Raw genomic sequence first — 13,724 nt, forward strand, 5'->3', positions numbered from 1 at the left:
AGGACTTATCTTGACAAAGATCTGCAATATCAGTAAATTATTTATTGGTTGTACACCATGTTTAGTATCATGTTATGTTGTGTACCTGTGCTCATCTATGCCTGCATTTTAATTGCCACCAAGGGGATGAACAAAATTGATTCAATTGTATGTGCTTTTTAGAGATCATCAAGAAAAAAAGGTAATGTCAGGGCCATTGAACGTGCCAAGATATTATTTAATATATCTGTCAGATGCCCAGTGCAGCCCAGAGTTTGGATGGTGTCTTGATTATGAAGCTGTGCTGCTATTGTGCAGTTTTTAATCTATATTGTGCAGATTGATACATGCAAAGGCAAAATTAAGCAAATATGCAGGATGGCTAAAGTAATTTAAAATTTTATAAAACAAATTTTGTCATGGTTGTAGTTTACAGTATTTTATGCCTTTAGGGCATGTTGGCCAAACAATCAATTTTTCCAAACAATACAGTGGTATTTAAAGGTGTACACATAGCTAGACACTGCTAGCTAGCTTGTGTTTTACTGTGTGCAATCTATGAACAATGGGTTAATGCAGACAATGTTCTACAGTATCTTTAATTTCGTAAATCTAGTCTTTAATTGCTCTCTGCCTCTCTGTCTCCATGAGAGCAAGATTGCCCTGGTCTCTAATTTCGGTAATCATATCATTTACGGATAAAAACACAGAGCCAAGCATTTTAATTACCAGACAAAGATACTCTACTGTGGTCAAGCTGGCACAAATGTTTTTATTGAAAATACACCCAAACACTGATACATGAATAAGGAATTTGAGAAAAGATGGAATTTCAGCACAAGAGAAAGATAAAACAAAAAATAACTTATTGAAAAGCCTGGCTCTGGTCCAAGGTTAACCTATGGTTGTAGTTTAATGTAAGCACACATGGAAAAAGGCCTAGACCTGCTGTTACTCAGACTGTGAAGAAAACAGACATAGAATTAAGACAGTTGGGGGGCAAAAATAACACCTACCACTAATGGCAGGGTTGTGTACATTTGATTCCTGTAATTTGTATGCAACTTAGTTATGTGAACTTGATAGTTCTGGTTTGGATTTCCTGTATTACAGGGCAGACACCAGACAGATATTATGGGTGGGGTGCCTGGCAAGTTTTTGATTACATGGGTTTGGTCTAGTGTCCTTATGTCCCCCTTGAAAAAGTTTAGCAAGCAAAGCAACCACAGGTAGCAAACGTGTGAGCAGTGTTAGGACTTCCTCTTACATAAAAACTATAGGTTTTCAGTGCATTGTTTGCTGGTTTAGGATGGCTACATTCCAAAGGTTGTTGTCATACTGTTTGTTTGGCGTAATACTTGGTACGTAAAAGATGGTACAATTCATCATGATTTAGAAGCACAAGTAAGTACAAGAAATCCTCCACCAGCACTATCAGTGTTATAGCCCTGTGACATCATTCATCTTATATCGCCATTGACTAGGCACACAATACAGTGTGATTACTCTGAGTGCTGATCGCAGACGTCCCATCGATCCCCGGGGAGCTCAGCCTAATCACGCAGCTCTCTATACAGCCTCCTTGTACACAATAGGCCACTGGCCCACAAGGTCAGCCTCAAAGTCACACATACCCAGCACTTTAATGTAATGGTTATCTTTTGTAGTGCTGTCATTGTGAGTTATTTCATTGGCTTTAATAAGCTTTTGATGTATGTGTCTGCTCTCGTGCCTCTCATGTTATAATCTTGGTGGCTTTACATGTGAGGTGCGGCAAGACCATCGAGGCATTTGTACCCAAGCCTGCTCTTTTCACTCGCAGTGGCAGGAAGATTACACTTGCACCATAATTAGCTTAATAAGTTTAAAGTAACTTTTTATATTAAACCACTGTCTCATTCCACAACCTTTTAGTGTCTTATTTGTGTTCCCCTACATGCCGCCAATAGATTAATTGTAGTTTGTTAGTTTTATAGATGATTTCTTAGCCATTGTGTTTCTTTTGTCCAATGGCTGGACCAAGAGGTTTCCAATGGAGCTGCTACACTAAATTTACATGTACTCTTGACTCTTTAGACAGAAATATCCCCAAATAGCCGGTAATATAGTATACCTTAGCAAAAAGTTTGAGAACAAAAAAGTGTTTGAAAAAATTAACCTATAAGAAAAGCTTCGTAGATTGATTTGGCAATTTCTAGAGCTCCTATAATGGGCTGATGTGATGGAAGTGCCAAAGTGGTTTGGAGAAGGGTGACCAGATGGGGGACTGGGTGGCTGGAAATTGGATTGTATTTTTAAGTGTCCATATGGTCACCCAGTTCAAAAACTGACAGGGATAGAAATTGATTCTTTTTTAATTAAAAGTAACCATATCTACCTTGGAGTGCCACTTGGAGAGTAATGCAGTTAGCACACAGTGGTGGTCCACACACATCATACAGACAGACACACTGAGAGAGAGGCTGAGGTGGAGGGAGAACCTAAACAAAAGAAAACATGCTTTGAGAAAGAGGTGGGGAAAAAGCAATATATGTGAGAAAAACATCTGCAAGATAAAGTGTTGGAGGAACACAATTTAGAGGTTGGGGAGCATCAATGGGAAGTTGTTTTCATAAGCCAGTGCAGCAATGTCAGAATGGAGGGAGGAAAGGGTCATCGGAGGTTAATGATGTGAGATTAATAGTTTAATTAGAGATCTCAATAGCAGGGCCAGAGGCAGTCACCCAAACTCTCTGCTGTGTCCCAGATTCGGCAATGCCACAGGACGACAAATACGCCAGTGTCCTTCCAGAAAAGGGCAGATGGAGAAAGACATTTTAATTCTGTGTTCATAGTGATGGCTTTATTGACAGAAGACACTTAAATTCCTCACTGTTCCTTATTACTTATTACATTCTCACTTAATCTCAGGATACTTTGAATTGAAATAATCCAGTATTACCAGAGATTTCGAAGAGTTGATGTGGATTTAATTTGTGTTGAGAGATATTATGTGGGAAATATTAGAAGCATTAAAGTTTTGTCACATCCTGATCATTGATCAGACTTAAATTCAAGATAGCTGGCATTAAACAGGACAAAATCAAGTAATTTATAGGCACATTGCCACACACCCATGTATTATTTACTTTTGGAGCATCCTCTAAGGTGCATTTAAAGACACTTGACTCTACCAAACAGCTTGTAGACATGGAGCAGCATAACACATGGTTGGATCTCAAGTGGGAACTGTTTCATGGGTAAATGGTCAGTTTAGCTTTTCAAAGATGCTAAATCATAAGCGAAGCAACAAAGAGCCTGTTGGTGCCTGTAAAACCAGAATTCCTTTGTTGTTCCACATACCTACAGTAAAATCATTTAATTTCTCCCACAATTTTGGCTAGTGTAGAGTTGAATTACTTAAGCCCTCCGGGCCATGTGGGTGAGAAGATGAGAACCATGGTAGGTGCTCTTTGTGGTCTCTGAGGGAGGGCTAATCTAGGAGAGGCAAATTAATGAGGTTTGTGGGGTCGCAAGGGGCTGCGCAGTGATGGATGATGAGCTAACCCCAAAATGGGATCTCTGAAGAATGATCTCTGCAGCGGGGCCCCCAACCCACCCCACTCCTGAGATCACTTAACACACTTAACATTTTCCCCACACTGGGCTATTAATGTCAGGGTCCGAGCCAAGGTGACTATCGGACTTTACCCAACAGCATTAACAAAGCTCTCCATCAGTTGCCCAAATCTCCTTTCGTATTCCCACAGCAACTTTACAGAGTAGTTTGGATTTCCATTACAAAGGTGTCACGCTATATACTTTATTACATATTCAAGTTGCATTCAAAACTTACTTTGCCCTCTTTGTATTTTGTTTTGCATGCGAGTGTCCCCAGGTTGACACTCTGTTACCCACCCACACATGCCTTCAGATGCAGCAGTCAGTCGCACTTCACAGTTTCAGAATGGAAAAACACTTAGTTTCATGACAGTGCAAATGAGAACATTTCATCAAGTGAAGTAAATGAACATCGGAGGTGATGTAGCCCCAGCGTTATGCAGATGAGCTGTGCAGTTCAGCCGACACATTAGCAGGCTTGTCTTGTATGTTAGGGCCACATGCATACACATACAGGGAGTGATTTAGCATTTTACATTTGCATTGTCCACATTCTGTGGCAGACTAAGCATCAGTTATTCTCAGATAATGATATGGTCTCCAACCAGCAAGAAATTATGGGTGTTAGCATTGAGAAAAGGAAACTGTAAAACATAAGATATAGTTTGCCCTCATTTTATAACTATAATTTTTATTAAAACAGCACGAAGTTGTATGTTTTTCCTCATGCAATAGTACAACAAAAGTAGTTTAATCTCAAGATGTATAACAAAGAAAACATTATCTAATGTCTGGGTTGAAAAAAGCCACAGGTAGTGAGTCATCTTTGACTAGATTTAGGTTGGGCACCAGTTTAAATACCACGGGTAATATAAAACCTCAGACTCCCAGTCAAGTGATACCAGGAACACCCACGTCCTCACAATCAAAAAGTACACAATGAAGCATTTATCCTTGCATGTTTTTTAAACAGTTGTTTTTAACTACCCACTCCAGGCATTGGTCACCAAAGCACATTGTGTTGTTTTTTTTTTTCCCAAATGTCATATATTGACAGACAGACAAGAAGAGAGAGAGAGCAAACTTGAGAGATGCCTCCCTCATTCATAATCGGCTTGAGAAGATGAAAGCCATTACAATAATGTTGCTCACATTGGCAAGAGAGGAGTGAAGGGTAATTGCACTTAGAGTTCTTGTTCTTTTCCACTGTCTTGAATAATTCACTGAGGGCTGGGCGGTCTGATTGAAAGCCCGTCTTCGTGGTCCACGAGGGTATTGAAAGTTTGATGTTTTTCTTTTTCCTTTTCTCTTCCATACTATAGGTAGGTTTAGACATTTGGTCTTAAGTACAGTATCTCACTGATGATGAATCACAGTACTCTTGTTATTTTACTGAAGTTTTGATAAGCTCCATCAATCTTGAGCCACTACACTCTACACACACTATCATTCTCAAACAACAACAAAACAAATTCTTAGGTTTTTTATCACAAGTGAATGCAGTGTGAACTGACTGTCAATGAGTGGGACCATCCAGCAAAAACCTGTTCAAACGTGGAGAAATAAGCAAACTCCACTCATATAGGTCCCAGTTGGGTGTGAAACCAGGATCTTCTTGGTGTGAGGTGACAGTACTAGACATGGAACTGTTGTCACAAAAAGGCCAAATTCAAATTACCTGAGCTAAAAAAACATTCGCACTGTGTCTCACTCTACTTACTATGTATATGTTTAGCTAGTTTTTCAATTGGCACTTTTGGCTAAGTCAAACCATACCAGCATTGATTTGCGTTTCCATTACTTGTTTAAATGCGCCGAGTTGTGCCAAGTCTCGTCTGAGATGGACCATCTCCGAAGTCGGGCCAAAGCGCGCCTGACCCGCCTCCAAGCAGGTTGCGGTGATGTCTCGCCAACCGCAGCCAATCTGAAGCTTTGTGGTTTGAAGTTTTGTCTCTCTCCTGCGTCTGTTTATATTTCTCAGATATCTACTTTATTTTAGTTATGTATTTGCCGTGCTGTGTGATGGAAAAACACTCACAGCAAACTAATGGGGGACTTTTATTTTCAAGAATTTATAGGAAATGAAATGTGTTTATCCACCGTTTTACAGCAACTCCTTTGACCACTAGTCACGGCCATGGACCAGCCCACTGCTTTTAAACATCATCGACTCAAGCGTGTAGCCCTGTTGTAATGGAGATGCAAATCCCTGCCATGCTGCGCTGACGTGCCAAGTCAAACTGAGTCAAGCCAAGCCAGCACATGTGTATGGAAAGATGGAAAGTGAGGGCGGCGAGATGGTGTGATTGACACAGCAAGAACAATGGGAGGAGCTGGTGGACTGCTGTGCTGTGCATTGCACAATGACAGTTGCATTGCTATCTCTTTATAATGTGAACTCAATCTGACAGATTTGAGATCAAAATTTAAAAACTAGATAATAAAACATAACTCATGTTGACCTGAAATGCTTCAACCAAGGGGAGATGATTATGGGAAACCCTGCTTCATATTATTTAGTCCTAGGGTCCCTCCACATAAATTCTAACTTGTGCTATGTACATGTGTCATTTGGAAAAAAAGAAACACAATGTTCTTTGGTGTTCAGCTGTAAAACAGAAGTGCAGATAGCAAACATGATGTTTATTGGTTTAAACAAACAGCCTGAAGTGCAGTTGACTTTATCGGGGTAAATAACTTGCAGGGGATGCAGCTTTATATGGAATTAATTGCAAACAAGTTGCCTGCTAATGGCCTGAAAATGCCTTAATGGAAGTGTTCCATTAAAACAACCAGTGCTGATGCCATCAGACAAATTTCCACTAAGTGTTGCCTCATGAAAATGATAACTTGCTAATCTATTATTAATAAGAATTAATGGTTTTCTCTCTGCCGTGTGTGTATCGATCCCTGATACTCTACACCACAGAGTAGCTCTCATTGGGCACTCTGGCAAGCTTGGGAATACACTAATTGTTAGCCACACAAGTGCCATTTACACGACTCTCCCTGCTGTCTCTGCATTTATTACAAGCCTTGCTCGGAGGCCCCCGACAAGGAAAAAAGAGAAAACTGTATAGCTAGTTAGGAAACATACCATACAGTAACACTGCTTTGAGTGAGTCAGAACAGCGAAAAGCTATATATGAATAAATATTTCAGTAAACCACTTTCCATTTTTTCCAGTCTCTTAAAAGCTCACCTCTGTTCTTGTCCTATAATATGACCCATATTCATTCATTTATTCATTAGACCCTAACCCTATTTTTTGTGTTGTCCTTGACAAAGTCATTTACTGTTTACTGTACATTGGCAGGTGTTCCTGATCACCCGTCACAACACCTTAGGATCTATCTAGTGAAAAATAAAACACCTGTAGTAATACTGGAGTTCAGGAACCCCCATACTTCTTATCTCTCTAATGACCTCAGACCCCACAAATACTGCTGCAGGCATTAGGTTAACGGAGAGAAGCTGTTTAATCCCCCCTACACAGAGCAATCAGTAGCCTCTAGGCTCCTTCAGTGTTGTCTAAACCAGGGATCTATGCAGATTTGTCAATAGCCTGACCTCAAATTTAAATTTCAAGCCAAAAGGGCTTGCATTGTTTAGATTTTACATGAGAATACACCTGGTTTGTGTACACACTACAGCATAAATGCTAAATATTATGAATTACTACTGTAACTACTGCTAGATTAAGGTAGCACTTTGTATTAAGGTTTTCAACATTAGGCATTAAAAGGGTTTGTATTAATTTCCCTAATAACCCTATCATTTGTTTGATGTCTGTCAGGATGTGTGGTAGCATACTAGAAACACCTTATTAGTACCACAAAATCAAAAAAGGAAAACTGAGGGGTTTTGCTTTGATTAACTCATTTATTCCATTCATTAGTTGTAACATGAAAGTCTTTATGCTCTACTAACAACAAATGTGTTTGGGGTTTTTTTGCCATACTGCTGTTTGTGTACAGCAACACTGTTTTGCATGTGGATCACCTTTTGATCTTCCTGATGCATTCATTTGGTAATTAAAACCAAATTTAATGATTGACTTGTAGTCCAGGTATGTTTATCTGCTTTTATTTTGATAGCCAAGTTTAGGTGTACATGATAGTGTCAGTAATTTGAGCAATGCCTTAATCTGGTTAGTGTGAGTAAACTGAATGTGGTAAATATGAGGTATTCATGAGTCGATAACCTCAACCCTGAAATACTGGCACCTTGCAACCAATACTGGGCCGTTGTGGCAGCACTTTTCTCCTCATTGCCAGCAAGAAGAGTGCATGTGTTAAAGCCTTGTGTGTCAAGATAGGAGTTTTGAATGTGATGTATCAAAGCTTAGAAAAAGTACAGCTTAAAGCTTGCAGTCACTGGCTGAGTGAAGGATTTGCATAGGTAGGCTTATGTGTTTTCCACCTCGCCCCTGCCATTGTTTTCATGTGACAACTGCCTGACAGCCAGGAAAATGGGACACAGGCAGAGAAAAAAGGGTCGAGTCTGGATTTTGTCTCTCTAAGAAAAGAACTGACAAACCCAACAGTGTGATATCCTCACCCACCAGCGGTGGTACAGTGAGGGAGGAATTCTGCAGTCTTAGTCCCAAAATAAATGCTTCTGCCCTTTCCTTGGATTGTGTTTGGACCACTGTTAACCCCATCCAGATTTTGTGATTGAATGCTTTGTGAGATCTGGATTAACGATGGACAGCTCAGAATTTGCCATAGTTTCTTCACTTTGAGTCATAGGTTAACTATCAAAATTCAGGGGAAGCTTGTTTAAGAGGATTAATATAGGAAAAGCTCAGTGAGGGCCAGTTTACCCTTTTCTTCCACTTATCCCTAAAAATCCTTATGTTTTCTAAGATCCAGTGGTTCCTCACTTAAATGTTTGTGGCAATACATGAGCTTACATCCTTTAATTTTGAAGCATGTTCTGAGAACTCTTTAATGCTGCCTGATCCTCCATCTTAGCAACAAAGTGAAAAGCCCTCATATCAACTTAAATGGAACTGCTACAGACAGATGTTAGTAGGAACTCTAAGAAGTCAGAATGGCGATAATCAGGTCTTGAGCATTCCAACTCCCCACCCATACACGCACAGATGCATGCTGAGGCATACACTCTTAAGAGCTTATCAGGTTTGAATCATTAGCACAGCTCTCCTGCTGCTGCCTGCATGTGTGTCACAGTCACATTCTGATGCTATAGAAAAGGATTTATTACCTCGCTGTTGCAGTCTTGTATGTGGGAGAACCAGGACAAAAATATAATTCAAATGTCAGGTGGGTTTAGGTACTATGAAGGGGTCACAGGTCACGGATGGATGGATGTGTTGGATTACTGTGTGTGCACGCATAACTGCCCACTCACACATTTCACTGCACCACAGTACAATTCAGCCCATCAGAGTTACGTAAAATGCTGTGGATTTGTTTGTCATTGTTAGCTTATCATGATTGGTTTTGAAACAAAGGAACATGTTAGCTTTAATCTCTTTTGCCATTTTGACAGTTGTTTGACAGCGACTTACTCCAAGAACAACACGTCATAAAATGGATCATTAAAAGAATAAAGAACATGGATGGATTCCTGCATTTTACTTTTTTAAGTGGTGAAGAGATGGTATCTGTTATGTATGCTTGCACACGCCACTGCCTGCATGCTTGCAGTATCTCTTTTATTGTATACTGCTGTATTGCTTGAAGAAAGCTACTCTGCAGAGATGTCCTCGCGCAAGGACAGACAGTACCACCTCTCTCTCTCTCCCTCTCTCTCTAGCCAAGTGGGGGCAGAGGACGATGATATAACAGGTGGACCTGGAGAATGTACTCACTAAAGGCCTTATCCATATCAGAAAGAGAGGTACAATGTTATGCTAACTAGATATTGACCCCCCACCCACCCTTCTCCCACCAATATAGATATGGTATAAAAGAAAAAAATAAAAGAATGGCGGTAGCCATTCCTGGATTTTCCCCAGCGTGTGCTCAGTGAGGGAAGGCTGGCGTCTCCTCTGTGTATACAGCATAATGATTCACCCCCTTGTGCGTGTCTCCATGGGGCAGTCTGCTTGTCATTACTGCGGTTTAGGTGTTCCCCACCTCCCTCTTTAATGACTCTGGAGATGAAACACGAGCTGACGGAGCTGGTAATAAGAACATTGTGTCATATTGTTGAAGCCAGACTCATATTATGCACGTCTGAGGCTTTAAATAAAGCATAAAGCATGGCGGCTACAGCATGGAGCTAAGGTGTGCTCATTGTAGCATCGTGTCAACTTAGACGGGTTGTCGCCGAAACACACACTCCATTGTCCTGCGCATAATGATGTTGGGTGTGGTGCTCGTTGAAAACACCCTGAAGGCAAACAGGGGAACCACGTTTATAGATGTTCTCCATGGTAGTCCACGGTGTTGTTGTACACACACATTATCTAAGAAGTCACAAAGAGGTTACAGAATCACAACATAGTAGTAGCTGCCTCATAAGCCAAAAATTGCTGTTTGAATGCTAAATAACCTGATTAACTCCCAAAGTATCTAATTTACCAGCATCTTGCTTTTCTTTATCTGTGATTTTTGCAGACATTTTTTGTAGAAGAGTTTATCTGCTTATCTTTTTCTATCTTTTGGGTTTAATGCAATCCCTCATGTTCACTAGATAGAACTGCAACCTCATTGTCAGTGGGCGACAAACTTTCCATATGGTGTGTCAAAGCAGAGGTGAGAAATTCAACATGATACAGTGGCAGGCAGGCACACAAAGACTGGATGTTTCTCCCATGACTGAGCTGCAGGTGTGCGCAGCAACAATGCCAGTGTGGGTTTTCTCATTCTCTGCCTTTGTGTGGAGAAAGTGATACCCATAGACAACCAAGTTTTACATGCCGATGTGACTGGCAGAAGGCACTAACATCACCTTCACCTCTCCCCCTCCCTTCTGCTCTCCATCTCCCTTGCTTATCTCCCTTTTCCCCTGTCCCTGACTTCTTTCCCTCCCTCTTTTTATCACTTTCTGTCTCCCTCTGCCCCTTCTGCTGTGGCTCGCTCAGGCTTGCCAAGTTTCGTCAAATCCCCAGAGGATCAGACAGGTATCTCGGGCGGAGTTGCGTCGTTTGTGTGCCAGGCGTCCGGGGAGCCCAAACCCAGAATCACCTGGATGAAGAAAGGCAAGAAAGTCAGCTCCCAGCGGTTTGAGGTGAGCACTTATGCGTGACATACACACCCACATGCAGTGGTGGAAAGTAACTAAGTACATTTACTCATGTACTGTACTTACGTACAGTTTTAAGGTACTTGTACTTTACTTGAGTATATCCATTTTATGTTACTTTATACTTATACTCCACTACATTTAAGTGAGAAATATTGTACTTTTTATTCCACTGCATTTATTTGATAAATTTAGTTACTAGTTAAAATATATATATATATATATATATATATATATATATATATATATATATATATATAATCTAATCAATCTATAAATTATTATGGATTAAGCTACCCAACAGTATATAAAGTAGTTGAAATTAACACAGACACATCCACAAATGCGTGCACAAGCACAGCGTTCACACAAAGCACACACAATCAATTGCCCTGTTATTGAGCATTACACCAACTCTTCTCTTCTCCAAGTGAGACCAGACAGGCTTCCCTTCTCTTTAATCTCCTTCCATCTTGATTTATATAGTCCTCTTCATCTCTTTCAGTCTTTTCACACCCTCATCCTTCCCTTTCTGTTCCTCAGCTCCACCATCTCTGGGTATACATCCCCTTGATGTATTACTTGATGTATTTTCCCTTCCTCTTTTGAACCCATATGAACAGAAGGAAGTGCCTTAGGTGGGAACTCACACTGTTTCTGACCAGTCTTTCCTCTGTAACATAATGTAGCCGTGGTAGCTGGGGCTACTATTGGTTATGGCTCTGCTGTGCATCACAGCGTTCTTGGATATGATTTCATAATATCAATCATAATTTTTCATCAGCCATTTTTAGTGAGAACAGCAGACTTATGTTCTACTTCTGAAAAGTCTAATTTTGTGGCAGGGCATGAAAACAGTCTTTTGAGAAACTGGTAAAGCTGCAAAACTGGCAAATGTAAAAACCAAGAAAACTGTAATCTGTAAGTCTAAACGAATGTTATTTATATGTTGCAATATAGTGATATCCTTGGAAAAGAAAAAGAGGCCCTAGAAATATTATTCCTGCCCTTTGCTTTGCTCTGGCTCTCCTAGGTGATTGAGTTTGATGACGGCTCGGGCTCTGTACTGCGGATCCAGCCACTGCGCACACACAGAGATGAAGCCATTTACGAGTGCACAGCTACCAACAGTGCTGGCGAGATCAACACCAGTGCCAAGCTTACAGTGCTTGAAGGTAAGATAAGTGTTTCTTTCTCGCTCGGTTTATTTCTCCATCTTGCTTTCACGCTCACTCTTTTCTTAAACTCCTCCTCCTTTTCCTGCTGCAGATGGTTTTTGAAGCTTTTATTCCAATTTATCCAAAAACAAATATGGGTGTTTGCCTCAGTAATTCATACATAAACATTTGCAAACTCTGAGGATTCCTAGTATTCACAGTGACATGGAGGAGCAGATCAATCTTAATGTAAACTCCACAAGGTGAAAGAAAATGCAAGGAATGCGTTTTTAAATAAGATAGTATTCAGTTCAGTAATACAGCAAATGAATGACCTGAAATCCAGTTATATTGTAAGAAATATTTGCCATTTATTGGCTATAATGCTATATTTACTTTGTCTCCCTCTCTCAATGAGTCAGTCTGAATCCCATAATCAATTAAAAAAAATATAAATTGCCTCATCAAAAGCCTTATAGTGAATAATGACTGATGGTTAAAATATATGACTTAAATAAATGTTTAAAAGTCAATGATTCCCTGTTTATACAGAGAACTTTAAGAACAATTGCTCCACATGGACATATAAACAATGTTTGTGTTTCCACATATAGGGCTACCCTCCATACCTGCAGGCTAGTTTGACCTCCATGGACCTCCTTTCCCCTTTTGGCCCATAGAGTTAATGTATGTGATTTATGTGAACAGGGGTACTGCACCTCTCCCTGCTCAGCCTTCCATATCACTGAGCTGTGAGTGCAAATTTCTTCCTTAGTTGATTGTAATTTTGTCATGTGGGTGCTTGTCACCGCAGGAGTTGATTTCATTAGAAACGTTCAAGAAAAAAGCTCCAGAGCTAGCCAGCGGGGGGATTAAGGCCGTCCATAGCCATTACACTGGCATTAAAGCAGATCCCCTTTCATTCAAATACAGCCTTTCCATCCCCTGTTTGAATCCCGTCTTTTTTACACCCACCCTTCCCTTTTTCTCTGTCAACGCTGATTTGATGATATTGTCGGCTAGGCTTGCGTAATCTTCCCGAAGGGACTTTTCTCCTGCGCAAAGAAAGTTTTTTTTTCTATCCCTGCTTTGCATTGTATCGTGAGGAATGCTGTTGCCTGCAACAAACAGCCCTAACATGACATGAAGTGCACATTAATGAGATGAGATTAATCACAGTTAGTGTTGGGGGGCAAAATAGGACATCGAGTTCGGATTCCCTCAGTTAGTGGAATAGAAAGGCGGACAACAGTCTTACTCAACAGCGAGCAACTGTTCTCACCAGCAGACATGCTTTGCATGAAGTCGTCTCCTCACTGTGATCCTGTGCTCAGTGTTGTAGCTGCTAACCCCAGAGTCGAGTACCATACAGACACATGCCATATGATGGATGCTTCAAGCTATAGGGTACACATTGACTGCATATATTTTCAGCATGGGATGAGAACCAGACCTTTGACCATGGCAGTGTTACTAACAGTGTCTGTGTTTAGGCTTGAACCACATGTGAACGTACAGTTATAAAGAAATCTTTAAAGTCACAATGAAATGAAAAGTTACATTTTTACAACACATAGTATTTCTTTTTCATAATATACTGCTATTTAAAGCTGCATTAAGCAATTCTTTATAATAATATTAAACTGAGTGACTGTAATACATAAGGGTTACTAGTGTTGATGGTTCCACCAAAAATCTACACCTGAGTCTGCACTTTTACACAGAGGTGAGCCACTTTAAGCTCATTGTTTTGGTCTGACAAACCAAAAC

At 40.4% G+C, this 13,724-nt stretch overlaps 1 protein-coding gene across 1 annotated transcript in view; it reads left to right on the plus strand.

Moving 5' to 3' along the window:
• The window catches only part of LOC122886346 (receptor-type tyrosine-protein phosphatase F-like), a 164,126-nt gene that overhangs the window by 58,711 nt on the left and 91,691 nt on the right, over positions 1-13,724 (plus strand). Inside the window, 2 exon segments of the mRNA XM_044218389.1 lie at positions 10,637-10,782; positions 11,831-11,972. Of these exon segments, the coding sequence (XP_044074324.1) occupies positions 10,637-10,782; positions 11,831-11,972 (288 nt within the window).

This window comes from Siniperca chuatsi, linkage group LG13, assembly GCF_020085105.1.
Source record: "Siniperca chuatsi isolate FFG_IHB_CAS linkage group LG13, ASM2008510v1, whole genome shotgun sequence".
Taxonomy (NCBI): domain Eukaryota; kingdom Metazoa; phylum Chordata; class Actinopteri; order Centrarchiformes; family Sinipercidae; genus Siniperca; species Siniperca chuatsi.